Source organism: Cygnus olor, chromosome 5 (genome assembly GCF_009769625.2).
Source record: "Cygnus olor isolate bCygOlo1 chromosome 5, bCygOlo1.pri.v2, whole genome shotgun sequence".
Lineage (NCBI taxonomy): Eukaryota > Metazoa > Chordata > Aves > Anseriformes > Anatidae > Cygnus > Cygnus olor.
Genome location: NC_049173.1, coordinates 53434755 through 53462100, shown reverse-complemented (window position 1 = coordinate 53462100; position 27346 = coordinate 53434755). Strand labels below are relative to the sequence as shown.

Genomic DNA, 27346 nt, shown 5'->3' with positions numbered 1-27346 from the left:
GACGCAGTGTCCTTAGAAATAGGTATTTGCCACACAAAGGATTTTTTTCCAACAGTCACTTAAATTTTGCTACAAATGAACAGGCTGTTACAGAAGTATTAGTATGCTGTGCTACTCCAAGCCAGCTAGGTCAAATTCCTGCTGCAAACCTGAAAGATACAAAACATTTTGGAAAAAAGCAAAACACACAAAAAATCCCCACCTCAAAAACAGAGGTAGATGTCTGCATCGTGAACTCAGAGAGATTCCACAAGGTGCAAAACCACCCTTCTGCAACTTGAGAACTATTACAATTTTCCTCTTTAAACTAAAATAAATAAATAAATAAGCATCGGTAATATGCTGACTACTTAGCAAAACATGCCACCGTAATAGTCTCTGGAAATCAGTAAGTGTCTTCAGTATGGGATTCTGCCTGAGACTATACCAAATGCTGTGCTGTGGTGTTGAACTATAAAGCACTACTGCCATCTGCAGGGTTTTATCCTTGATGTCATTTCAAACTCAGTAAACTTGTGGGAAACTGCTCTCTGGAAACTTCTCCATATAGCATCATCACAGCGTGGACAGTATATCATGATTGCTCATTTGTTTGTACCACCTTCACTTGGACGCAAAAAGGCTAAACAAGGCAAAACTTCAAACTATTCAAAGGTAAACTGTGTCTATACATGGCAAATTCACTACAACTGCACTTCCTGTGAGCTTATTTCTAGTACTACAAAATAGACTATTAGCCTATTATTACATTTTGAAACCTGGTCAAAAAAAAAGTTTATTTGAACTTCTGCTCCAGAAAGAGACGTGTGGTTGCCTCTTAACATGGAACAATCTCAGTCTGATGCTAGTCTTATATGTTCTAACAGACTTGTATCCTACCTGTTTAGTTTAAAGAAAGCACATTAGGTAATAAGGAATAAAGGAAGAATCGGTGTTAGGGAAGACAAAAATAGCCTGGAATAAACAACTTAGGATTTGGTACAGATAGAAGTTAAATGAGCCAATCTTAGTCCAACTGTTAGTGGTGGTATAATGGAGCTATACATAACGTGGACCATCTGCACCAAAAGAAATGAGGAGTGTTAGCTGGAAAGACTTAGGGATGTGATCACATGAAGACAGAGGAAAAGGACAGAAATGGATAAAGCTAATATGACATGTAGGACTGAGCAATAGGGCAGTAAATGGGAGAAAATGGGAGTATTTACTGCTTGTGTTATGTGTAAATTACTTATGGAGTTAGACGTAAACCCTTAGGATACTAGAACAAGCTGAAGAATCGTTCTGCTGTCACAGAGGCACAAGCTACTTGTCCTGATAAGTCAGTAAACTCAGGAATACAGAATGTTACACTGTGAGCTAAAGACACTAGATGAAGGGTCATGAAGTCCTTCAGACCCTTGGATTACAGGGATTTGTACAATTTATTTGTCAGATATAGTCTAGAGATTTATTGCTGAAAAGAAAAATAATGAGTTCAATTATCAGGTTGAGTATGCGCTTCAGATTGATCCCTTTACATCTCAGTTGTAAGAGCAAAGTAGAATAGCTACAGCAAGCACACAACTGCTTTTGTAAAGACCATAAAAATTTCAAGCCTTCCAGCCTTCCTTTTATGTAAAAATGCTTATTGCTGAAGTTCTGTTTTTCCTAGCTGAACAACAACACTGAAAACATACATTAACCACTGACTCCATCAAAGTCCTGACTTTTCTTTGACATCTAACAGATTGACTTGATTTGTTTCTCCCTTGCACAGTTCAGTTTCAGGTCAATTTCTCTCTTCTTGATTTTTTTTTTTTTTGATTTTTGTTTTTTACAGGGTTCTCTTTCTACCCTATATTCAGCACAAGATCACTTCCACAAGAAGGAAAATTACTTATTCAGGACAGGCAGAAAAGATTTTTCTTTGTGTGAACCGAAGGTAAGGCTAAAAAGTCATTCCCACATTCAAATTTGTTTTATTTGGTAACAGTTTTTCTTCTCAAAAAGACTGATTTATAAACAGCAGCAAAAGCAGCTTGTGACAGACCAACCTTCTCTGGAGCGATACAGTATATTACTAAGAATATGCCAAAAGCCTTATTTCCCTGAATATAACTGTAAGGAACAACAGCAAATCCAAGCAAGTTTTTCTAGATTGCACTTTAGGAAAAATAAGGTCTTGCAAAATTTTCATCATCTGCTAAGCTGGCCACGGCCATTCCACAGCTGTGTTTGCACCACAATGTATCTAAGCTAATAAACTCTAAAGACCTGTGTTGGCTCCTCACAGAGTCTGCAGTGTTCTCTGAATCCACAGCACAGCTAATCTGCAATTCACCATAAATAATTAACAACTGCACTGCTAGTCCAGGGATGCTCAGCTTTTTCTCTAGTCCATGTTCCTTTTCCCAGAACCCTCATTTTTCTCTGTTTTCTCTGCTGCACTCTGCGCCCCCTCCACACCCAATTCTGTATATTCCGTGTTTTCTACTTCCATATACTTTTATTGGTAACAAAGACCTATTTGTTCAACCTCTTGTGCACTTTCTCTTAGGCAAGTTTGAGAATTTAAAGTTCAGGGGTAAGTATCTCACTCTTGCTCTGCAGAACTTGCTTAAGGCTTTCATTATGCTCTTTAAAAATTGTAATGCAATTAAAGCATCACCCATTTTAAAAGTCAGCATTACAGAAAGTCTCAAATGTTAAGTGGCTAGTTTGAATAAAACCACTTGTTCTACGCTTGGCATTTATGTCAGAATCAATACAAACACAATGCAAGTCGGGTCAGAGAACCTAAACATCTGGACAATCTTAGTTGTTTTTTCAAGACCTCAGACCTTTAGTAATCATTTTCTTCTTGAAAAGCGAGACGTATTTTTACTATCCATATAGTCTGTACTAGCCATCTAAAGAAAAATAAATCTCTCTCCACACCCTGGAACTGGAAAAACAAACAAACAAAACAAAACAACAAAAACAAACAAACAAACATAAAATATATGTATATTTTAAGCAGGAGTAGCTTGCTTGAGGATAGTAGGCAGATTTCTCAACTTCTCAATTACTTAAAAAATATTACGTATCAGCTCATAAAGTACAGTGTTATTTACAACATTATTTTCAAATGCAAATGACAATGTCTGCAGCTAAAAAGTGGTTCCTGAACCGAAATCATATATCACTTTCCAGTCAATGAGAACAAGCATCTTTTCAATAAATCCAAATGTTAAGGCAAGTCCTAGTCATGGATTAATGAGCTTAAGATGGTTTCCAGTACACAGATGCTAGCATTCAGATATTGTACCTGATAAAACCCATATTTTCCAGCAAAATTCAAGCCATCAGCCACATTCACAACAAAACCAAAATGAACATGTAATAGCTCTTTATTAACCACCTGCTGCTGCCGAGTTTTTCCAGCAGGATGAGCCTCAGAAGTCCCACTTATGGCCCTGCTCTACTCCATCATATGACCGAACTTGCTCTACATGTCCATTGTTTTTTCTGCGTGCCGCTGTTACTACACACATGCTGCAGAAAGTTATTAATAAGGAAACTCACTTTGTATTATTTTTTTTGTTGCAACCTTGGTATCTTAGCAACTGTTGTGCCTGCTGTTCTCTTTGCAGAAGCTTTGCTGACTCACCTAGTCCCTGATACTGCAGCTTTACTTGGGTGATTAGCATTACTGTACTTGTGTGCAGCATCCATGCACGCCGAAGGTCGCACTTATACATAGCTTTTACTTCTCCGTCCATGGAGCACTGAACTATATAATGTGGACATCTGCCACATAATGAAATGGGGATGTTTTTGCCCTTTGCTCAACATGTCATGCTATAGGCCCAGAGGATAGAATTAAGATGTAGCAAATGAATAGGTGCAATCTGCAAAGTTAATAACCTAAAAAGAACTTTCTGTTTCATTGCCAGTGGTTGGTGGTCTCTTCTTTTGTTCCATGAACATGCACGATTCCCATGAATCCCCTACAGATCATGCCAAGCATCAATAACTGCATGAGTTGTCATTTAAAAAAGAGTAACTGGCAGTAAACACTGTAAAACACCCTACATGTATTTTGGTTAAAATGATAGGAATTTAAGCTGTAAGCGGTGGAAACAAGATCTGTTTTAAACTTTGTAAAATACTGATTTCTTGGGGTGTCATTCTTTTAATATTACATCAGTCACTAAAACAGAAGATGTAACTCTACCAGACAGGCTGGTATTCTATATACAAAACCACAACAAAGAAAGTTATACAATTCAGATGTAAAGAGGTAAGTAGCATGTCTCATTCTCATTCTCACTTTTAAGTTTCTTCTTTCACTGTTTGTACTGCTTCTGCTACTTGCAGCTCTTTGCATCTTTTATTTTAATCTCAATGATTTTTTCTTGATTTATAATCTGTTCAGCCAATGGAAACCTTATCAGGAAAAAGCAAACAAACAAAAACAAAACAAAACAACAACAACAAAAAACCTGCAGAGCTTCTCCTAGAGTACACTATACTGAAAAAAGAAGTGGTAGAGTTAAGAGGTTAAACATAACTAATTAAGTAATTGATCCTTGTGGGTCACTTCCAACTCAGGATATTCTATGATCCTACCCAATACCTCCTTATATTTTAGTTGCTTTCTTTTGTAGATTTACCTTACTACATAGCTGGTCTTCATTCATCAGATGGCATGTACCATTTTCAACAGCATAACCATTAATATGATGTGCTAATTCAGCTATCAGTTTCTCTTTCTGACATAAGTTTGCTTCTCACACAGAGGCTGATGGTAATGTATGGAATATCTTCTCATCCCCTGGAGAAACGTGAGAATTGCTCTCCCAGATAGCAAACCCAAACTGCCCAATAACATCAAGTGTTCAGATGAGATTGTGTCTAGACAAAATGACCCAGGAAACTCATTTCTCTTTGTGTTTCTTGCACATGGAGAAACAAAAAGCCAGGGAATGTCTGATATGCATAAAAATGGAATTACAAAAATGGAGTCATAGGTGTGCATCAAAAAACCCCTCAGATTCTGAAAACTAGCATGTTGTGGCATGAATCCTTAAAAGTAGCAAAGTATCTAAAACTGAAATGCAAAAAAAAAAAAAAAATTTGAATCAGCACTACAAAACAATCAACTGGGACCAATGTTGCATAAATCTACAATAAAAAGAGGCATCCACTGCTGTATAAACGAGTTACAGATGCAGCATGCATTATGGATTAATCTCTAGTATCAGGAGAATCAGTTAATGGATGTCAGTTCTTCATAAGACTATTGCTTGAAATTCCTTGTAATGCTCCTATAAAGAGCATGAGACATGGTCAGGGAATTTGACAAACATCTGAGGAGAAGCTGTTTGGAAATGATTGTGTGGGGGGTGACATAGAATGATTCATACCGAAAATTCCAACCATCAAAAATGCCAGTAAAAACTTCTGCCATATCATTTCATATCTACCAAATAAAACTAGCCAGTCAAATATCTTCTTAAAAGGGCTATGAATATCCTTACAAAGAAAAAGCTCTGTCTATGAGAGCATAACTTGCTTTGGTGGCTTCCATAGCTCCTTTTCTGGACGTCCATGGCAGACTTGTGATCAGCTCTGTGATTCAGTCAATATACCAGTGTTCTAGCAGAGGAGACAATATCTGAGATATGAACGATGATGACTGTGCTTCCTTGTGTACCTCTTCCCCATGTCTCTTACTGCCCTTTAAAATTGGCTGCTGCATGAAATAATGCTCAGAGCCTGGGCTTTTGGACTAATTGGGAAGGAAAATGTTTCCTGAGGAAAATGAGTATTTTGGACAGTACCACTTCAGTTTTGCCCAAGTTGAGCTTGAGACAGCTGCTCTTCCTCCCAGAAGACATTATGGCACCCTTTCAGTAAGAATGGTTCCAGCTCCAATAAAAGAAGAGGTAGATGTCATCAGGAAACAACTAGTATATTTCTAAACATCCAGGAGACGAATACACAACTACCTTACATACAGAACACATTACAGAGAAAAATTGCTCCTGCAGTCATGAAATAAATACTAAGCCAACTGAAAGAAGTGAAATAATGCATCTGTATGGAGACAAAAACAGCTGGCAAAATGCTCTGCTGTCCTGTAGGTATGTGAGATTCATAAATGGCTCTTTCATCAAAATGACATAATCTCCCTGAATGACAAGATGAGACAGTGAATATGTCGATTGACAATGTCAGAGGAAGAAGTGATTTTGATCAGGGATAAAAAAAAAACATTCGACTACTCTGCAACAACACTGATAATACTCTCTGATGCTTTTGCTGACAAAATTTCAGATGTGAGGTAATCAATAACTCCAAACCATATTTTCCAGGAAGAAAATTATTTTTCAGTTCCTGAACACTACTCTGTATCCTGAAATACTTTAGGCCCTTCCTCAGCTCCTAAACTTTCTTTCTCTCTCCTAGTTATGCTTTCACTATAATCTTCTGTTTAAAGTACAACCACAGATTCTTTCCCTACTTCACCATGCCACTCCCTCCCCTTCACCCACAGAACCACAGAATGGCTGAGGTTGGCAGGGCCCTCCAGAGGCCATCTGGTCCAACCCCCTGCTCAAGCAGATCAATTAGAACCAGTTGCCCAGGACTGTGTCCAGATTATTTTTGAACATCTCCAAGCAGGGAGACTCCACAACCTCTCTGAGCAACTTGTGCTAGTGCTCTGCCATCCCTACAGTAACTGAGTTACCCCAAATTCTTTCCTCTGTTTTCTCTAGCGATTCTCCACCGCATGACAACTCCAAGTCCTTGCTAATGTCTGATTCCTACGCTGAAGACACAGGGTTCTTAATTGCACCGAGACAGATTAAACTAGCAATGCTGACCAGCAATGAGGAATTTAATTACCTAGGAAGCAAGATGTTTATCCCTACACAGCATTGCTCTGCTGTAACTTCAGTGAAAAACCTTCCCTGGTATTCTGCATTTCTCAGCTATAACCACCAAAAGCGAATGTTTTTTCAGACACCAGCAATCTGCAGATTTAACTGAAGCTTATTACAAAACTATGAAAATTGTTGTAGATAATACAGCTTCTGCACATGGTCAATATTACCAAATTTGCTTTGCACCCCTTGTAATGAAGGATACCTAGAAATTACAGCTAGAGAATAAAAAAGCACAGTCATACTAGAGCTAAATGCTTAAATATCGCAATGTGAATAGCCATTTACTTCAGTAAGCATTAAGTATGTCTGTCACTGACTTTAAAGGAAACCGAAGATGATCTACAGATTTGAAAAATTATTTCTATTCAACATATAAATACATACGTACATAAATTCCTCATTTTAATCAATATATTCCTAGGTTTAAGAGAGATGAATGTCATTTTAGAAAGAATATGAAAAAAATCTGACATCTTGAGATACCGTTCATCAAAGTATCCCACAGGGCTTCACTGGATAAACAGACTTCACTGGAATGAAGATCCCTCTGCAGTGTACAAACACTTCTCAGAACGCAGGAACTTCTCAAGATGAAGTGAAAGAAGGCTTTACTCCTCTGAAACTGCATGGAAAATCTAGGGCACCAAAAAGCAATTAGTAAGCAATGAAAAGAAGTAGGCAATGCAAAATAGTAAGCAATCAGTAAGCAATGGAAAAAAAATCCTCTAATATTTATTAGATTTTTTTTAAATGTAGCTTTACATAAACTTGCAAAAATAAATGTGAAAGCATAAATAGTCCAAAATATATGCTTGAATGTGATTATTCACACTTTGAATGGAAAATGTGTGGGTAAGCTGCACAAGTCACTCAATTATGATGCAGAAACTGTACTACTTAAGACGCCTAACCAACCCTGAATTAATGCTAGAATTTGAATAATGAATATCCACAACAAGTTGTTCATAAAACATTAAAAAAAAAAAAAAAAACTTGTACAGTTGATTTAAATGGAAACATTGTCTGGACATTTCCTGCAAGACAAGAGCGGTGTTGCTTCTATGGGACTAACCACTATTTTTCAGCTAGCATTTCCAAAGCGGTTTGAAAAGTTCTCACTTGCTGCTGCCCTTTTTACCTCTTGGATTGTAGAAACTCTGATAGGTGCATAACTGATGTACTTGGAGAAGAAACGGTCCAGACTGAAGCACGCATTAGGAAAGCGACCTGAGAGAGGCGTTAACGATCAGACAAGAACCTGACTCTTACACTGAAGCCCTCACTGAAGTAATAAATGAATTTAAACAAAAACAAACAAAAACCTCTTAATTCTACCTCACAACTTCGCTCCCTTAACCTGCAAGCCCCGCTCATACCCTCCCTCCTGCCCCAGCAGCAGCCGCTTCTCCAAGATGGCGCTGGGCGAAGGAGGGAGTTTAACGTACAGCAGCCCTCGAGCGCGTGCCGCTGTGGTGGCCGTTAACGGTCGGGTTAACACAGGGTTCATTATTTCCAACCAAACGGGTTCATTTCTAACCAAACGGGTTTATTTCCAACCAAACGGGTTCGTTTCCAACCCGGTTCTCCCAGGTGTGTGAGAGGCGCTGCCTGAGGCGGGCAGCAGCCCACGGCGCTGCGTGTGAGGGGAGGGCGGGCGCGCAGCTTCTTGCTGTGAGAGGAAACGATCGTGGGACGGTGGCACCTAAAATCTATCTGTTTGTGGTTGGTTTCCGGGGTTTTGTGTTGTTTTGTTTTTTGTCTCCTTTTGATCTTGCTGACGAACATCTGTGGGAAGGAGGGCTGGTGTGAAGAAGTCCGGAGTGATTGGTGTGCGAGACGCATGGATAGAATTAAAACAAGAGCATGAAATGGGCTGCAATATTTGGTTTAAGACTGGAAGATTTTGGTTTAGGACTGATGAGGGAAGAATGGTGTAAGGGCAGTGTGTGAAGGTAGGTTCAGAAACACCAGAAGTGGCCTCAGTGTCGGTGGGAGCCCTGAGAGACTGTGAAGAACTTCTGTCAGCAGCCCTGTAAGACTGAGATAAATATTAGGAAAAGGTTTTAAATCTGCTTAAAAACCATCAGTTAATGTTTTCATACAATTATGTAGTTTTCAATATGACTCATTTAGACACAGGGTTAAAATTGCTTACCATGTGGTTAATGTTACAGCAAATATGAATCAGAAACTTGAGTCAGAAGTGAAATTACATTGATCTCAAGATGGATTTTACCTTGTAAACACAGTGTGCAACGGAAAGTGAAGCTGTCAACTGCACTGGCACAGGAGCAGCAGTTAGAAAAACCAGCTTGCTACTGAGGAAAGTGCATCAGTTGTAGAGGACAGAAACCTGCAGGGAAACAAGTGACATCCGGTATATCGTCAGTCTGGTGTAAATGCAAAGGGTGAAGAAGACAATGACTATTTTTACATCTATGCTAAAACCCAACTGAATGGATTTTTTTTTTCTTCAGTTTTACTTGTAAAAGTGGTGTTCAGTTTGGAAGTCTTGTTTGCATATTGATTTGCATGTCTATAGTTGGTTAATTTTTACTTATATCTTTTTATGAAAACAGCTATTTATGTAGTGTTAGTGTCTCTATATAAGTAACACTTTGTACAATTTCAGTTCAAGGTGACATCTTGAGTATGTACATTACTCCATATTCCTTTTATTATTATGTCTGCAAACACCCACAAAAGACAGAAAATGGATTTTACATTTTATCCATTGGTCTGCTAATACCCAGAAAGCCAAATTTCGAAGTTATTAAAAAAGAAAAGTGTTCTCTAAAATAATCTTTTCTATGCAGAATTGCAATTTCCTTTCCTATTTACAGCTCTTTTTTTTTTTTTTGAAAACGCTTTTGAAGGAAAAGAATTCTTACTGTCATTGTCAGTTTCACTGGAATAGCCTTTTGAATATTGGGCCACAGTTTAGCCAAGGTACTGTAATTATACAGTAGTAAATAGAATATATGATAAAATATAATAATTAAAATAGAGTAGTAACTTTAAAATGTATGTGTTGTTTTTTTCCCATGCTTGCTCCAAGAAGTTATTTATAAATACGAAGTATACCATAGTATAATACTTTTCATCTGTAATTCATGGATTGGAGCACTTCCTGGCCGCACAGTACTAGTCATTGTTTCTATATGCTAAACACACAGATGAACTTCCTTACTGTCTGAGAGTTCAGAAACAATAGTCACTGAAAAACTGTGGCTAAAATATAATGTGCAATATAATATGCCAAATTAAATGGGTTTGTCTCATGTTACCAAAGCTGGAATGAAATAGGAAAAAAATTTAATAAAATGTGTGGGATTTCTTCAAGTAAAAGCAAAGAAAACATGATAATTAAAAATTAAAAAAAAAATCAGGAAAAGAGTATTCTTTCAGATACTGGCTTTACCATTTTCCAGAAACAGATATAAAACAGGCCAATTCAGGCAATATCTGTTTTCCCTCTGTGCATCTCCTCATCTTATGAAGACTCTTCTGCGAGCTCAGTGGGAAGGGGTGTGGAGAATGAAGACAGGCAGCGGGATGGGGAAGAAGCTCCAGGGCAGAAAGGAGATGTTGTAGGTATGGGATCCAACACGCTGTGTTGTCACTGCCAGCATGGGCAGTGTGGCAGGGTGCTTCACAGTACAGGCATCCTGCATGTGCCTGAGGACTGCACGCAAAGACCCCAGTGTGGAAGGCCTGGAATTGAAGGTGACAGTCTAATTGTCCCATATCTGCCTGGTGCCTTGTGAAGAGGAATTCAGACCACGAAGGAAAAACACCACTGAAACAAACATGGGAGTTGCAGCCCTGTGCCTTCCCACATAAGTCCCTAGTGTTCAGGCAGTCCATTTGTCACTGCTGGAAGGATATGTCTGTTTTCCTGCTGGGGTAACAGGAAAAGGAATGGCACGTTTGGTAGCTGTAAACTTGCTGGCAGGAAGGCGTGAGATCTTCCACTGACAAGTCATCTGTGCTGTTACCTGAATGGAGCGTAGGCCCTGTGGTCATGCCAGAAACAACGCATTCCTCTATGATCCTCCTGGGTGCAGTGTCGTGGGAGCAGTGTCATGGGAATGGTGTCCCTTGTTATCAATACAGGATGTTCTTGTAACCCTTGTTCTGCTGCTTCTTTCAGTGCTTTCTCACACGTGCACACTTCCATCCCTACAACATTCCTGCCAATCTTTGTATTTCTGTTAAGAATCTCTCCGCAAGGACTGGCCTGGCTGGATTGCTATGGATGTAGTTTGGGAGAAGAGCTGGTGTCCTAAAAGAGATATTCTGTTCCATCCCTGGGGGACTTTGCATATATGAAGTTTTCCATATGCCCAAATTAGCTTTGATCAATGACCAGCATTGAAACAAGCCTCAGCTTCTCCCTCTGTGGCAGAACCCCAAAACTAGAAAGCTTCAGGAGAGCCACACAGTGTCTCCAGTGCTATATGGCCATAGGTGGAGATATGATCCTTCTGAACAGGATGGCTTCTGCCTACAGGTTGGGGTAGGACGAGTATTCTGAACCTGATCATGAAAATGTCAACTTGCAAAAGTTATAATTTGTCAAAAAAAAAGTATGTGGGGAGCATATCATTGTGCTGAGAAGCTTCAGTGCTGGCCTTATGAACACAGCTTTGCTTCCTTGTGAGTATCTCTACCTACAAGCCAAAGCTCTTTGAAAGCCATTGAAATTCCACTGCCATAAAATCTTGAGGGGTAAATAGCACACTACCTGCTTGCAAGTTGCAACTGTCCATGCTCAACGAAGTCTGTCATTCCTGACAGGAGAAAGAGATTTTGCTCCATGAAGCTTTCATAAAAGCTAATAAGCCAGTAAGTGGGCACTTTTCCTTGGAAACTCTCCAAACTCCTTCATGTACTAGGGTTTCTTTAAGCAGATGTTGTCTTTTCTGGCATTCATTTTTCAGAAGTTTGGTGCCAGATCCTGTTTAAGCCACGAAAAAAAAAAAAATCTGTAAAGCTGTGTACAAAGGTATCTATGGGGATGTCACTATAAAAAAAAATAAAAAATAAAAAATAAAACATTATGATGGAGGCCCATGCAGAAATCTCAGAAGAGAAACACAAGACTGAAAAGGCATGTAAGTAAACTCTGAAAAATATTTTGACAGAGAACTGAGAGACTTCTGCTTTTAGAAGGTGCACTCCTGACTGAAATACACAAGAAATGTGTATCTTAAGTGTTTCATAGAGATCAATGTTTTTTGTTTGTTTTCATTTTGTATTTCCATACAAAAAACAGCCCTTATTATTTATATCAGAAATAACAAAATTGTCCTCACCAAACTACCAGTAGATTCTTGCTTTGCGGTATTATTTCCTCCATTTTGTTTCGTAGGGGCTCAGGAATCACAGCAGTCAAATATTTTTTCTCTAGAACTGCATTTTTAACAATATTCCAGAAAGACTACTTCTTATATGATGTGTTGATAGCAACACGTAAGTGCTAAGAATAAGTAGAAGCTGAACCTATGTTACAATGTCTTAAGAACTAAAGAAATGTCTGTTCTAAAGCAGACTGAAAATTGCTGTCTTCAGAGGCATTTGCACAGCCATTTGTCACTGTGGATGAGGAAGCAATCTTCAATGGGATTAAGGTTTCTTGAACTTTAAAGAAGTGGCCAATCCTTCATCAAATATAAACACAGAGCAAGCTTTGAGCAGACTCTTGTAAATGCATTCTTTTTGGTGCCTCTTTTAACAAAAGAAAATAAATCAATAATTTGCTGTATAAACCTTACTCTGTGGTTCAAGTTAATTTCCCACTGTTCTTTTCTAGAAATCTATTTCTGTAGAAAAGTTCCAAGGTTCCTAGCATTACAGAATAAGAACAGGAAAAGCATTTGCCTTTTTTCAGACCTGCACATGCAAGTGTTATATGCTAAGGTTAGTCATATGTTTAACTATCTCTACAAGAGTAAAATATTGGCCTATTTTGCTCTCAGATCTGTTAGGAAAAAAAAAAACAACAAGAGTATGCCATTTTGAGAGTGTGATTACATGCAAAGGCTAAGAAATGAGCTTTCCAGGGGCTCTGCCAATCTTACAGCTCTCTGTCTTCCTTGAGAGATCAGAACAGGAAAGTTTAGTTTCTTGCCTCACAAAAGATTTCTTCCCTGAACTGAAGAAGTGCTTGAACTCTGGCAGCATTATCTAGTTCAGCTCTTATCCTGTCACAGGCTTAACTGTGTCTGTGGAGTAAAAATGGCTTCTGGATAAAAAAGCACCCTTAGGTGGCCCCTGCCTACCAGAACTGTACAATGAAAACTGCAATAGGATGTATCGATACTTTATGGCAACAACTTTACCATGTCTGTCTTTCTTGTGATTTAAGGATGTAACAGGATCATTTAAGAGAGATGTCATTTTTGGAAACTTGAATGTTAGGCTAGGAAAAGAGGCTGTTTCTAGGACATTCTTTCATGCTGAAGACTGCGGAGAATAGGAAATGATTTGTAAAGTTACAGCTGGTCTCTTCAGCTGTCTAAACCTATGAGAACATCTCTATGATATTCTTAAGAGATACCTCTGTGGCTGAATGAAGGGTACTAAGAAGTAAGACGACGTTGATATTGTGTGAGGCAGGAAGGGACTACTGGAAAATATAAATGGAAACTTTTTTTTATGAAGCTTTTTATTAAATTGTTAAATAGAAGGAGGTAATAACTTAACTGTGCAGATGAAAGGGGGAGTATACCAGATGTATAGAATTCATACATTTGTATGGCTTGGGGAATAAACTTTCTCAGGAAGGTGAAGACTTCGATTCTTAATAGAATTAAATTTCATACTGATCCAAGCCAAGATAGGAGCAAAGTTGGAAATGCATAATTTCAATATTCACAGAATAGATTCTTCTCCATTAAGTCAGTTGTGGCTGCTAGGTTTTCTTTGGATCCTTACTGTAAGTGAAATGAGACAATATTTAGCTTTCAGAGCTCTCTGAACAAACAGTAGTATCTCTAAAGTATGTTAAATTTAAATCACATTTTATCCAAAAACTGGGATCGTTTTGTAGTCAATGACACATAAAAGTGGCATGGGGATTTTTCCTCTTTTTCTTTTCTTCCATAGCTACAATTGACAGAAATAGATACTACAAAGAGTCACCATTACTGTTGTAACTTAATTGTATGTTTGTGACACTAGTCATTAATTAAACAGGACTGAAAAGAATGTGTTTTAGGTGAATACGTTCCATGGATCCTGACTATGGAAATACTGCCTCTTTTCTTGCCATTGGGCTGGGTGACCTGGCTTACCACAAATCTTTCTTGCCCTCTGAACTGTTTGATTAAATCTTTTTTTTCAGAAGAGCAATATATTTAAATACTATATTATGATTTGTTCTCATCCTACTGTGCTAGTAACCCTAGCTTTAAGTTTAAACTGATCATACCCTTAATGGTGCATGCTTTGGAACTGTGTGTATCTGAAAGGCAAGGCAAACTGTGGAATCTGGGATTCACCTGGCTGACAATTTGTCCTGAGCATGGCCCCATCTTTCTAAATGAATAAATGGTACTAGTGTAGGACTGATCCATTAGATCAAAAGCAAGGCAGGAAGTGATGGGTCTTGTAGATATCATTTCCTCAACAGTGTTTTTCCAAAAGACATGTGAAGAGGAAGGTAGAATACCTGTTGACTTGACATAGATTATTTTTCTTTCTCCACCATTCTCTTTGTTCTCAGACCTACCGGAAGTAAAGGTGGCTTGGAAACCAGAAGCTGTACCAGCACCATCTGTGACAAACTCTACGAGCATAAGATTGCTAGAAGCAACTACATCCGTGGGTATCTTTGATCCACAGGTTTTGTCCATTAAAACTGTAGAAGACTTGCTGGATCCATCATAAACTTTGACATAATCACCCTGACAGCCTCTGGTTTTCTGCAGCTCAAAGGCACGGAAATGCAGGGAAATCTGGAAGGGAAGAAAAACCAAGCCTTTCATACACACTGTTGTGGTTTAGCCCGGCTGGCAGTCAAACACCACACAGCCGTTCGCTCACCCTCCCCCCTCCCTCTCCGGGATGGAGGAGAGAAACGGGAAAGTGAAGCCTGTGAGTTGAGATAAAGACAGTTTATTAAGACAGGGAAAAGAATAACAACAACAATAATAATAATAATAGTATTAATAGTAATAATGTGTACGAAATAAGTGATGCACAATGCAATTGCTCACCACCCGTTGACCGATGCCCAGCCTATCCCCGAGCAGCCGGCCCCCCCTCCACCCGGGCTAGCCACCCCTATATATTGTTCAGCATGACGTCAGATGGTATGGAATACCCCTTTGGCCAGTTTGGGTCAGCTGTCCTGGGTCTGTCCCCTCCCAGCTCCTGCTGCATCCCTAGCCTGCTCGCTAGCAGGACAGAGAGAGGCTGAAAAGTCCTTGGCTTGGTGTAAGCACTGCTCTACAACAATTAAAACATCAGCATGTTATCAGCGCTCTTCTCTTCTAATCCAAAACATAGCACCCTGCCAGCTACTAGGAGGAAAATTAACTCTGTCCTAACTGAAACCAGGACACACACATATGAGAGTTCTTTCATGGAGTGCCCTTTAAACCAGACAGAATCCAAGCTATAGCCAAGCCCAAACTGGTACTGCTTGCCCTGCCTTGCCTCTCATCCCCTGAAGATGCAGAATTCAGATCTAACAGGCCTCTAACTGAATGCTCCCATGTTCAGACTGCTTGGAGTTTTTCAAAACCATTGGAGTTTTTCAAAACCACAATTCTGCAGTTGTTTTTGCCTGTACCTGGCTTAAGGACACAAAGAAGTACAGACTAGTTTGAAATCTCTCCCATGAAAAAGATGTTATATGGCAACTGTTATGCAGATAAAGAGCAAAATGCTTAACAAAGAAAGGTATAAGTCCAGCCATGTTCCAAGACTGTTATTAACTCACGATTACCTTTCTCGATCGGGTACGGATAAGCCAGACACAGTTGGTATTATGTGAGTAATTTCTTGGGTGGTTGGCAGATTTCAGTGACCCAAATGCTGCATCGAGAATAGTGCTACAGCGACCTGAGGGAGAAACAAAGTTTAGTTCAGCACCAGGCTTGCAGAAACTTCTACTCACTTAAAACTGTAATCTCTTCAGGATGTAAAAGTCTTGGTTTTCTGATATGGCAGCATCATTTCAAGGGACTGGTACACTAAAGAGTGTCAGAGGTTTCATTTTGGCACATTTAGTCACATGGTTTTCCACTGATATAAGGAAGTCAAGTGGTGTTAAAAGAATCAAAAAATTATGGTGTCTCTGCAATACTTAAATTCTAAATTTAGGAGGAGGATTTGGGTTTTCCTCTGTGCAAGGGATAATACTTTATTCGTCATGTTTTTTACCTTTGAATACATTTCTGTGATTGTATAAAAGAATTTCTTCAAGTAGAGGTTAAAATTAAGGAGTAGAAAATATATACATATTTAGAATGACAATTTAAACTTTTGAAAACTATTAGGCTAGAGCTGCTCAAGATACCATGAAACAGTTTCAGTTCAGAAGAGCGTAACAGCTCTTTTCGTTTGTCTCAGGTCTTAAATACAAACTGCAACGAGGGACAAAGATGTCTGACTTTTTGTGGGGTTTACCATTGTCTCTTGAGCCCTAACAAACCTGATGACTCCACTGAAGCATACGACATGGTATGCAGTTAAGCCAGTGCCGCAATAGTCACATATGCCAACAATGAATGTGTTTGATTTAGTTTGGAAGCAAAAAATAATATTTCACTAATCACAATATGCCTCCAGCTTCACCATTGCATTCTCTCCCAGAGTGACCATAATGGGTACCATAGATTTAGGAGAGTAGTCTCACAGTCTTTGATGAGAAGCTGCTGCCAATGCAGACTGCCCAAACACCTCTGTCAATGAGCTGAGTATCCTCAGAGGAAAGGATGGCTTTGAGTCACTTACTGCAATTGTAGAGCTTGTTGATTTTGGCCACGTCCATGTTGCTTAGTCCCTGCCTCTGTCCAATATGTACTGCTCCATCAGGGATTGGTACAATAGTTGCTTTTCCAGTGGTATTAGTGAATGTGTATCTGCAAAAAAAAAAAAAGTTCTTTAAGTAAAGTTTAAAGTTCTTTAAGTAAAATTACTTCTTTCAGGATTTAATGGCACAATCTACATGCTTTAGAGGGAGAACAACAATTGTATGCAAGTTGCTTAAATCCCATCTGAGAAGCAGATTGTTCTTCTGGCCAATTCTTGATGCATGTTCCAGCATTCTTCTTCCTGTGCAAGAAGAATGGAACCTGCAAAACATGTCTGCTTGCTGCCTCATACTACAAGGCCCTCAAACTACGCTGTTTGGAGAGCTAAATTGAAAACGAGCTCATCAGTTACCTTTGCTATTGTTCTTGAAATTTTATTAAATACGGAATAACCCAAGGATAACAAACTATCTTAATCCCAAACTCATCCTTGAAGAAAATTCAAGCAAACCTCCAAGCCCTAGACATGGTGGCTGGGGAGTAATAGCACTGCTGTCACATACATTATGAAGGTGTTTAAGGTTCTGAAGTCCCACAAGAGGATGCTAATACAGAAATTATTGGAGGGGTAAGTCAGCCTCTTCTTATAATAGAAAAAAATAAAATATAAAACAACCTTTGGCTGCCTCTATATTAATTGATTTATATTTGTGCACAGATTAACTTTACTGTGATCTTAGACTGATAATATTAAACAACACTAATTAGATTGCTGATTAAATGATCCGTAGTGTAATATCACCTCAGAAAACTATTTTTAGCCTAGAACCCCAGTATATTAGGTGGTAGAGTAACAGAGGAAAAAAGACAGCTCTCCCTAAAAAACCTATCTGCGGTTAATGGCTTGCAGACCTCTTCTTGGCTATGTAATCCTTTTCTTCAAGTGGCAAAGGAGGAGCTCTACTCTGAAGCTGCTTCTTTTGTTGTTGCTATGATTAACAGTGCTATTCAAATAAGTTTGATTAGGAAGTCCAGCAGTAAGCAGATGCCCTCCTTTGCCACGTGCACAGCTGTGAATGACTCCTTAAAGAAAGCTAAAGGATAGTGAATTAATCATGGGGAATGGCTTATCTGAACTGACTTACGTTGTTTTTCTCAGAGGGGGAAATGGGGAAGCTATTCCCCATTAGTAGTAGGACAGAGTTTTTGCAAGTTAGTTCTAATGTGAGATTTGAGTTCCAACGAAAGCAATGTCACACTGCTACTTACGGGCCATAGTGCATTACTGAAGAATAGTCATATGGAAGACCCAGGTTGTTAGAGTTTTCAAATTTCTTGAAGTCTGGTCTGTCAGCTGTAATATAAGATACTGTTCTTAGAGTATGCTTCTTATCCACTCCCTTCAGGGAGCAAGGAAAAGCTGGGAACAGCAGGACATATCTACTCTATCTACACCGAGGAGATCAAAAGTACTTACCTGGGCTGATGTACTCCCACATGATCTTTACATATTTATCCCTGTCACTTCGAGAATGTTCATGCAAAAATCCCAGGGCATGGTCCAGTTCGTGCTGAATTATTCCTTTCCACATGCAGCCTCCTTTCATCACAGAGACAGTCTGTCCACCTCCTACTTTTCCATAGTTGGACCAGCAGCTGAGAGGCATTGAACACCGACAGAAGACTTATGGGATTTTTATTGTCAGGCAAAGGGACATTACGGAGAACCTTGTTTCACATATGTGTTGTGGGAATGGAATGATTACTTCCTGTCCACTGGGATAGTCAATGTCTACAGAAAGGCAAAACTGACTATGTTGTACAAAACAACAGCCAGTATGGTCATCACTAAAGCTTCCTGGAAGACCTTCATTAGCACAAAGGCTCCTGCATGCTGACCTTCTATACTCAGGGATTTTAACTCCCTAGAAATAACCATTTTTAATCCAAATGACGGAATCCTATATCAGAGCTGGAGCTAAGATGAACAGCACTTAAAAGCTGGCAGATGTTAAACAGTTCTCTCACAGACTCAAATTCTGACCTTGACAACCAACTGTATGTCTGATTCAGAGAACTGTTTATTTCATAAGTTGGAATTGATTTTGCCTTTGCAAGAACTACAGTAGCTTGTTATATGTTGTGTTCAAGTACGCATTATATATATATGTATATAATGTATATATATACATATATGTATATATATAAAACACCACACAGAAAACACAGGCTAAGGTATGTTCTACACCTTAAGGGTGCTTTTCTATGGTCTGAGTCACTTCAGTTTCTCTGCTGACTCACTGAAGTAAATGATGGGTCCTTGCACTTGCAGGGTACCTTGCACTGTGATGAAACATAGTTTCTTCTCCAAATCAACACCTCTTTCCTCTCTAAGTCACACGAGATGCGGGTAGGGAAGAATTGAAAAGCAATACAGAAACAACTTGTTCATTTGTCTTTGAACTTACCCATCAGCAGATTTAATGCTGAGGTAATCACGTTCTGTCTTGCGCTTCACAAAGTTAATACAAGTCAGTGTTTCGAATTCTGCCATAGCTTCCTGAATCCCTTTTACGTGGCTCTCCTCTGGAGAAGAAAAGGTTAATTTTGGGGGTCACAGAGAATAATAACAGGTGCCATTAAAATCTTGTGTACACAAAAACAGGGTAAATGAGGGACACAAACATTAGCCTAGTCTCTTTGTTGCTTCTTGCTCATTAATGAATTTCATTTAAGGTACTACAGCCTGGCATGAGATTCTCCTTATCCAGATCTGTGTCCAAATGGATTCAGGTGGGAGCCTTTTTTTCTTAACAACTTGTTTTAAATTATAGGGGTGATTGTTGTTCTAGCTGCTGATTGTGCACTTGCAGGCAGCTATGGGAAGCTATTTTGCTAATGAAAAGTAGGCCATTCAAACCACACCACAATAGGCATAAAGGCAGGTATTCATTGTTGTCTTCAGGAGACCAGACCCAAAATATTATGGATGCAAACTACTCAAGGAAATTTGATCTCTTTTTTCTGTTTGTGTCTTTGTATTTAAAATTAATCTCTGCTAGCATAGCACAAATAAATCCTTAGAATAGATTTCATCACTATAGCCACGGGAAGCAGGTTTCTGTCTGAAGCTTATTGGATAAAGTCCATTAAAAAAAATAAAAATATATACATGGAAATTTACACCCACCATAAGTAGGATCCAAGACATAGGGAACACGAACAATCCCATCGCTGGACTGGGGCCAGTAGCAATTGCGACAGTTAATGGCACTGCGGCTCCTTTGTGGGACTATGTCACCTTCTTGCAAGTACCGAGAGCAGTCTGTGGTGAGAAAAAAAGGGTGGAAGTACCTGAGCCATAGACTGCTGGGAGCTGTCTAGGGCACACTTGGAAAAGTGTCACTCTATGTGTCCTCCTGAAAGCTTATTTTTCCTAAGCTTCTGCTCCTGGTCAACACTGGAAGTGGAGTGTTGGACTAGATGGACATTATTTGCTTCCCTACTTCTGCTGAAGTGCCCTTAGCTAAGAGGACAGGTGAGAAGCTCCAGCTCAGTTGGGTAGGGTTTTAGGCAAGACAAGGTAGGTCTGAAAGCAGTTCAAGCAGTAAGAGGAATGCTGTACTTTGGTACTATTTCTTCACCACCTTGTCACACTGAGTGAATGCCCAGCAAAGGTGCTGGGCAAAGGCAGGAGGAAAGTAAGAAAACCCAGGAAGGCAAGAGAACAGAGGGACAAATCAAAAAAAGGGTGTTTGTTGTCTATAGAAAACTGTAGGAGTGTTTGCTGTCCGTTTCTACAGACAGGAGTAATGCTTCATGAATGACCACACTTTCCCCTCCCTGAGGGAGAAAATACAAGAAAGAGAAGCTGATAAAAAGTGGCAAATATGTTTGGAAGTATCAAGGAACAGGAAGTCTAGAGCAGGAAGCTTGGAACTGGCCATATAGGAGTCTGTACTACAAAGTCATATGATGACTGAATGCACGTATTACTTTCATTCAACAGAAAGGTAGTTAAATAATAAAACAACCATATAACCAAGTTCTCTTTTTATGTCCAAAGAAGGACCAAGATGTTGAGAGCTAAAGCTGAAGAAGCTGCCTGCATAGTTCAGTTGCATCTACATCTGGTATCATCTTCAGTATTGACAAGATAGATTTAGGATACCATAGGGCTTCAGCAGACCACACAGACAAAGTATTTGTGGCCAGTTTCTGAAGGTTTTTTACATTTATATGAGCAAGATAGGAAAAAATGTTTGCACAGATATGGTAAGATATTGTATCTCCCCCATTGCCCTCTCCCCAGCCCCCAGCCCCCCTCCAAAATAATAACAATCAGAGAGACCCAGTAGAAGCAGGGCTTTGATGGTATTACCTTTGTTAACTTTCAGAATTCTGTTAAAAATAACTTCATCCTCAGAGTCTGTCTCTATAGGTGATGGAGATTCTGTTCAGAAAATACAGAGAATCACTTTCTCATTCCCAAGGGCAAAGTGAATCCTGATTTTTAATCTGACAAGTTTCCAGGCACTCCCTTTGCTCTGGCCCCAATCACAGTCATGCAGTCAAACTCACAGAGTCTATTTATGTGTTGGCATGGTGTTCAGTCATGTAGATATTTGCTCAGGGACACAATTTTGTGAACCTCCCAACAGCAGTGGTTGTTTCGGCATTAATCCAGTCCCGAGAGCCATTCCTTTTCGATCTTTCTCTCTCTCTACCTTTGTTTTTTAGTCACTGCATTTACAGGAATGGTCCTTCAGCTCTTCTAAGTCTGTTTTGTCCTGCTTGGACAGCAGGCAATTCCAGCTGGCAATTCCCATCGTCTGCATGGCTCCCTCCGTGTGCTCAGACAGCACAGCTTTCCTTCTGCATGCACACATCACAATCAACCCCCCAAACGTATCAGGAGCAAAAATGGTTGGAAAGCATTCCTGCTGCTTACTGCTGGGTACACTTTTCTTGAAAACTCTTGAAGCCAATGAAATCAGGACTGAATTCCTATTCCATGGTTGAGACTAAGGTCCCCGGATAAGCCCAGTATCAGGGACTTCTGAGCCTCACATAAGTAAAATCAGCTGAATCTGAGCATCATGCTATGAGTCTTGACATCCACAAACAGCACAGGCAGATGGCTTCTGCGCTTGCTTTAACCTTCAGAAGTGACTTAAGTCAGGATATTATCTAAGCAGAACCATTTTTAGCAAAATTAACACCTGAGATTGTTAGCAAGGCTGGGCAATTGGCCACAACCAAGAGACTCTACTTTGCATAAATTATTATGGTTAATGCATTCTTAAAATTTCTTCCCTGAGATTAATTTGTGTTAAGCAAGTGCTATTTTCTGGAGTAACTGGGTAGCTAACAATCAGTATATCCTAGCAAACACATTTAGATGTAATAATACATACCATATATATCTTCTTCTGTAGTAACCTAGGAGGATGGAACATGAGTATTATCTCACAATTAACAGTATAACATAAATATGAAATAAATTAACATGCAAAGGATCAAAAGTGTCTGGGCTACTGTTGTGTGCATCTTTCACTAGTGCAGTCTTGAGGTCTTATTTACTGTACCATGTGTAAAAAAAGTACTACCATGTGTGGTAGATATTCTTCTTTGATGTATTTTGCATATATGGATATCATAAAAGAAATTCGCATAGGAGATTCAGGAAATACAATTTGAAGCATGTAGCAAGTTTCATAACTTCTAGCTTCATTCATGTCCCTGATGGTAGAGTACAAGGCTGATGAAATCTCTGATGAAATCCTCCCAGTATCACCTCACAACAGTGGTGAAAGGCCATGGCATTTACTACTTGTAGCGAACTATGGGGCTGGTACCTAGCTGTGGAGGTCATGTTAGTAGCAAAACAAATTGCCATACTCCCTTTGCCTAGTAGAAATAAAAAGCAGTTCTGAGTTTTCTCTATGACCACAAAGAAGGCAAAAGCTTTCTGGGATTTTGGCTATATTTGGGCATTTTGGAACGACAAATGAGATAGGGATGGGAACTGCACACTCTGGTACATTGTTGATCTGGGAAGACTTCCTGCACAGATGGGGATATGGATGAGTAGATGAGTCTTGAAGTCAATGCTGGACCCCAAAGTTAACAAAGGAGCTGATTTAGTTGTCCTCACCTGAGTAGGTTCTGTTGCTGCAAAAAGCAAGGAAGAAAAAGACAAGCAAAAGGAGCAAATTAGATTCTGAATGCAACTTCACAGCACAGGTCTCAATAGCACAGGTCTCCTCAGCCATGGGAATGCCTTTGGCAGGTGCCCTTGCTTGGAGAGGTAAGAGGTTGCACTAACTGATGCATGTGCACAGAAATTCAATTGAGATTTAGACAAACATCTATGAAACTGTTCCATGTTCAGGAACAGAATCCTGGTCATTAACTGTATAAGAATCAGCAAAGCATTTTTCAGCTTCAGTGTGAAAAATGTCAAAGGAAACTAGGGACAAAAATTTCTTTTGTTCCCAGATTCCACTGGAACAGGTGCAGGCTAACCAGCTCAACAATCCTCTCTGGTTTCACAGTGTCAAAGAGGAAAGTTATAAAATGGGATGAAGGCTATAATTTAGCACCAGGCAAATAATCTTGACTTCAGTATGCATCTGACAGCAGCTTGTAACCATCCTGAATCCTAACATGTGTTTCTAGCACGTCATCTTCTTATTTCTGCCAAAAGGCAGTTTCTAGATACCAGCATAGAAGGGAAAATCTGATATATATATTTCTGAAGAGAAACTTCATTGTTATAGCATCATAAGAGTACAGAAATTGAAAGGTCCTCCAGAGGTCATCCAGTTTGTCTGCTTTCCCTAAGGCAGAAGCAGTTTTATCTATGTTATTCCTGAACACAGTTTGCTTGACCTGTTCTTAAGTATGATGGATATGCCGCACACCTTTCTGGCAATCTCTTCCATGTTGTTAATAATCACACCTGTATTTGTCAAAATTTAAAACCACAATTGTTTTTCTACCCAACACCATCACAGAGAGCACTTATGCAAATAGTTCTCATATCTCTAAGCCCATCCTTAACTTTTTGAGCATGTGTTTTCAACAGAAGATGTGGAGGATGCCAAGCTCTGTCACATCTTGCAGCACCTTTCCTTTTCACAGCTTCCATTGACCTAAGTGGTTATTGCCCAAATGTAGGGGGGACTTCCTCTTATTCAGAGTAGGTCTAGAACCTGCAGAAGAATTGCTTTGATTGAGCCAAAAATTCTTAAATCTGCCTTTTCAGACTGTTACTTCAATTGCATGCTAAAGAAACTCCACTATGATAACTTTTGTTTATTATGCAAAAGTTCAGTCATTTCCCAGGAGCTGCAACAGAGAGGTCTATGGCACCTAAAAAATTATTCAGGAAAGTGCATTTTTGAGATATGTTGACCAAATTCAAAAGTCAAGCACACAAGAGGAATTAGAATAATTGACTAGTCGAAGTCAGTGGAAATTAGGCTCCAGATTCCTAGGCACATACAGCCCAGGACCCCTTTTTAAAGCTCAAGTGAGACATCATAGAAGGCGTCTGCTATGTGCCTCATCAAATGAAATCTGGTGTGATACGGATTTCAAAATGTTACCGTTCAAGTTTTCCCTGCACTGTAGATACTGAAAGATGGCACAAAAAGCAGTAACAATGGTAAATTAAAACTCACTGTATGTGTTTGGCCCATTAACCCTGCCACTTCGAGTTCCAACAAGCATGTCCCTCCACTGGCTTCAAATTTACTGAACATTAATTTTGCATCCCTTTGCTTCTATGCCATAAATGACATCTCAAAAGAAGAACTGCTCAGTTTTCATTAGTCACTACCTTGTTCTGAGTATGTCAAGCAACTCTTTCTTAGGCCTCTCCCTTTTGTAGCACGTCACCCCTGACTTGGCAGTTTCTTGTTGTAGTTAAGGTCTACCTACAGTTTTATTTCCATTGACATTCGCTGGAAATCTGCAATGACCCCATTCTATTTTTCAAAATGACAAAAGCTGTTCTGTTAAGCCCATACTATTCATTTTCTATCTCAGCACAACGCAAAGCTTTCTCCAACACCTGATGTACCTTTTTCTTGTTGCTGCATCAAGGCAGGTAAGGAGGCAAATAAGTGGCTGAGCTTTTTCCTAATGTTCAGTTTAAAGGAAAAGTGTCAAAATGTAATGTTAAAATGTAATTTTCAAGCCTGTCAAAGCACAGCTGAATTAACCTAACAAACCACACCCAGAAAGTACACACATGTAGAGCACGTCTGTGTGAAAGCACATCTGCATTCAGCCCGATACCAAATTGGGAAACATAAAAGTTAGTACATTCAAGTGCTCTAAAGTTGTCACTCAGCAGCAAATTAGTCTTACGTGTTATCACCTATATTTACCATGCGCTGGTGAAATTCAAATCTATACATCTTTTATAACCTTGTGACACCTTTTCCATTTTTCTGTGTTGTGACACAGTGAAGTCAAAGCTTCTTCTCAACATTGTGCAGCCCAGGATTACAGAACGAGGCACTCTTAGACACACAGCTCTGAGTCTGCTCTGACTCAGACCTCTCACCTGTCTACATTATAAGTAAAATTGATTGCTCAACAATTTGGTCTACCACAACACATACACTGCTGATGACATGCAGGTACTTTCACTGCTGCAGCTCTGCTTTTGTTCCTCTTTCCTGAGGCCTCTTTGGCAGCCCCATGCTTCAGCTGTACAACTATATGTAACTACATCACTGGCAGCATCACACATCAGCTTGTCATTCATTTCAGGATCTACTACACTGCACAGAACTGCACCTACAAAACATGGGGGTTCTCTCCATAGCACAGATCTTACCTCAACTTTCCTGTTCCTCACTAAGTATGAGCAGCATAAAGCTTCTTCCTTAAAATCTTTTGTTCTGCTGCTGCTGCTCCCAGACAGACCCTTGTATCTTGTCACCACTACTAGAATCATTGAAATCTTGACAGACAGCCTTAACCTTTTCTACCTTGAAGAAGCTCTGCTTTGAACTCTGCTTTTGAATCTTAATTTCCCCCTACTTCAGATTTTTTTTTATTCATTCCATAAAGACATTGGGAAGCCATAAAATTTGTAATAACAACTCTCTTCAAAATACATAACTTATTAAGTAGGCAAACAGAAAACCATACTCTTGCTAAGTCCCTCATACATGCAATGTAGTGGCATGCTTATTTCTGGCAGTACAATGTCCGTAGTTACACTTCTAGCTAGTAAAAACTGCATATCTGAAAGTATTACTGAAACTACATTATTTGCATCAGCTAATGACCAGCTTCAAGATTGCTGCTATGTAATTGATTTGATACATGGCCAAGAATTAAAATACAATAGAAATCCTACTTACTTGCTGTACTGTTTCCAGAGTTGTCCTGCAAAATCAATAGGTAAAAGGTGTTAATTTTCCATAGCTCATAAATGCAGCAACAATAGCATCAAAACGAGGTCAAAAAGAGGAGCTAGAGTAATAGATTGTCTTCATATAGCATTATATTACTACTATTTTTCTTGTGGGAAAATTATCAAAATGGGTTTCCACAGCTTCACTCCAGGAAGAACATGTCAATTAGAAGAAAGAGCAGGGCTGCATGGAACTGCTCTCACCTGAATAGGGAAGCCCAGGGTAGTGTGAAGCAGAAATGCGGTGAAGACTAGGAACATTTTCAGATCCATTCTCCAGTTCTGACAGACCACCCGTGCTTGTCCTTATCTCTTCCCCTTCCAGGAGCACTGCCGCTAGATATACCAGTAGAGCCTGCTCTGCCAGGGCTCAAAAAATCTTTACCAGCCAATGGGGATCCAGGCAGGAAGCAAGCTTCTTTTGTAGCCTCAAGAGTCAATTTAGCCTCAGGGTATCTCCTAGTGCTGCACTACTGCTGTCGGGGTGATCTATAGCATCCCTTGTCTTCATATTGCCATTCACACTGCTCTCTGGACAAGGATCAGCCTCATGCTTGTGCTGCCATGCACTTTCTCTGCTTCGTGGAGGAGCTTTCCTTAAGTGTTCAATTTAACTGGTACCACCTGGGAAGCCCTGGATAGCTTTCTGGCGTAATTCTGGAGATTTCTGATGGTGGGTGATTTTTTACTTTATGTCACAGGAAGCACAGAAGGCCATGACAGTATTATGCTACTTTGGAGCTTGTAAGAAATCCCTATTCAGTGTGGTCATGTCCATATCTTCCCTGAGTAGATCTCCTTCGTGTTCTCAGCTTATAGATCTATAAGTAGAATTTCTGTTTCTTCCTCTGTGTTTCCTGATGTTATAGGAACTCCATAATTTCTGTCAGTCTGACACTTACAGGTGCCCAGTAGGCTTCATGACCAGCAGTCAGAGAGGGGATGAAAGACAACAGCAGCAGAAGCAGCACTTGTCATTCTCACATTTTGAGGATGATTTACTG

At 39.5% G+C, this 27346-nt stretch overlaps 1 protein-coding gene and 1 long non-coding RNA gene across 4 annotated transcripts; one reads left to right on the top strand and one right to left on the bottom strand.

Moving 5' to 3' along the window:
- Positions 1-8393: 8393 nt before the first annotated feature.
- On the top strand, positions 8394-12925 carry LOC121071300. 2 transcript variants are annotated; one of them, XR_005820515.1, is made up of 2 exons: positions 8394-8481; positions 9092-12925. It is a non-coding gene; the product is annotated as an uncharacterized LOC121071300 (long non-coding RNA). The 2 variants fall into 2 exon arrangements; XR_005820514.1 differs by lacking the exon at positions 8394-8481 and adding an exon at positions 8488-8639.
- A 33-nt stretch (positions 12926-12958) lies between these two features.
- Positions 12959-26982, bottom strand: LOC121071540 (astacin-like metalloendopeptidase). Of its 2 annotated transcripts, XM_040559864.1 has the most exons (13): positions 26547-26982; positions 26290-26314; positions 23061-23077; positions 22321-22345; positions 21285-21356; positions 20094-20228; positions 19372-19489; positions 18381-18559; positions 18173-18257; positions 16884-17011; positions 15874-15989; positions 14653-14878; positions 12959-13855 (listed from the first exon to the last, which is right to left on the bottom strand). In XM_040559864.1, the coding sequence occupies exons 1-13, from the start codon at positions 26613-26615 to the stop codon at positions 13821-13823; spliced, it is 1230 nt and encodes a 409-aa protein (XP_040415798.1). In that variant the 5' UTR covers positions 26616-26982; the 3' UTR covers positions 12959-13820. The 2 variants fall into 2 exon arrangements, with proteins under 2 accessions (XP_040415798.1, XP_040415797.1); XM_040559863.1 differs by having other exon boundaries at positions 13779-14878.
- Positions 26983-27346: the final 364 nt, after the last annotated feature.

Coding starts and splice junctions, on each gene's coding strand:
- LOC121071540 (XM_040559863.1), bottom strand. CDS start 26,615: ATGGATCTGAAAATGTTCCTAGTCTTCACCGCATTTCTGCTTCACACT. Junction 26,315..26,546: donor CCCTGGGCTTCCCTATTCAG/GTGAGAGCAGTT, acceptor TTGATTTTGCAG/GACAACTCTGGAAACAGTAC. Junction 19,490..20,093: donor TGTCTTGGATCCTACTTATG/GTGGGTGTAAAT, acceptor TTTCTTCTCCAG/AGGAGAGCCACGTAAAAGGG.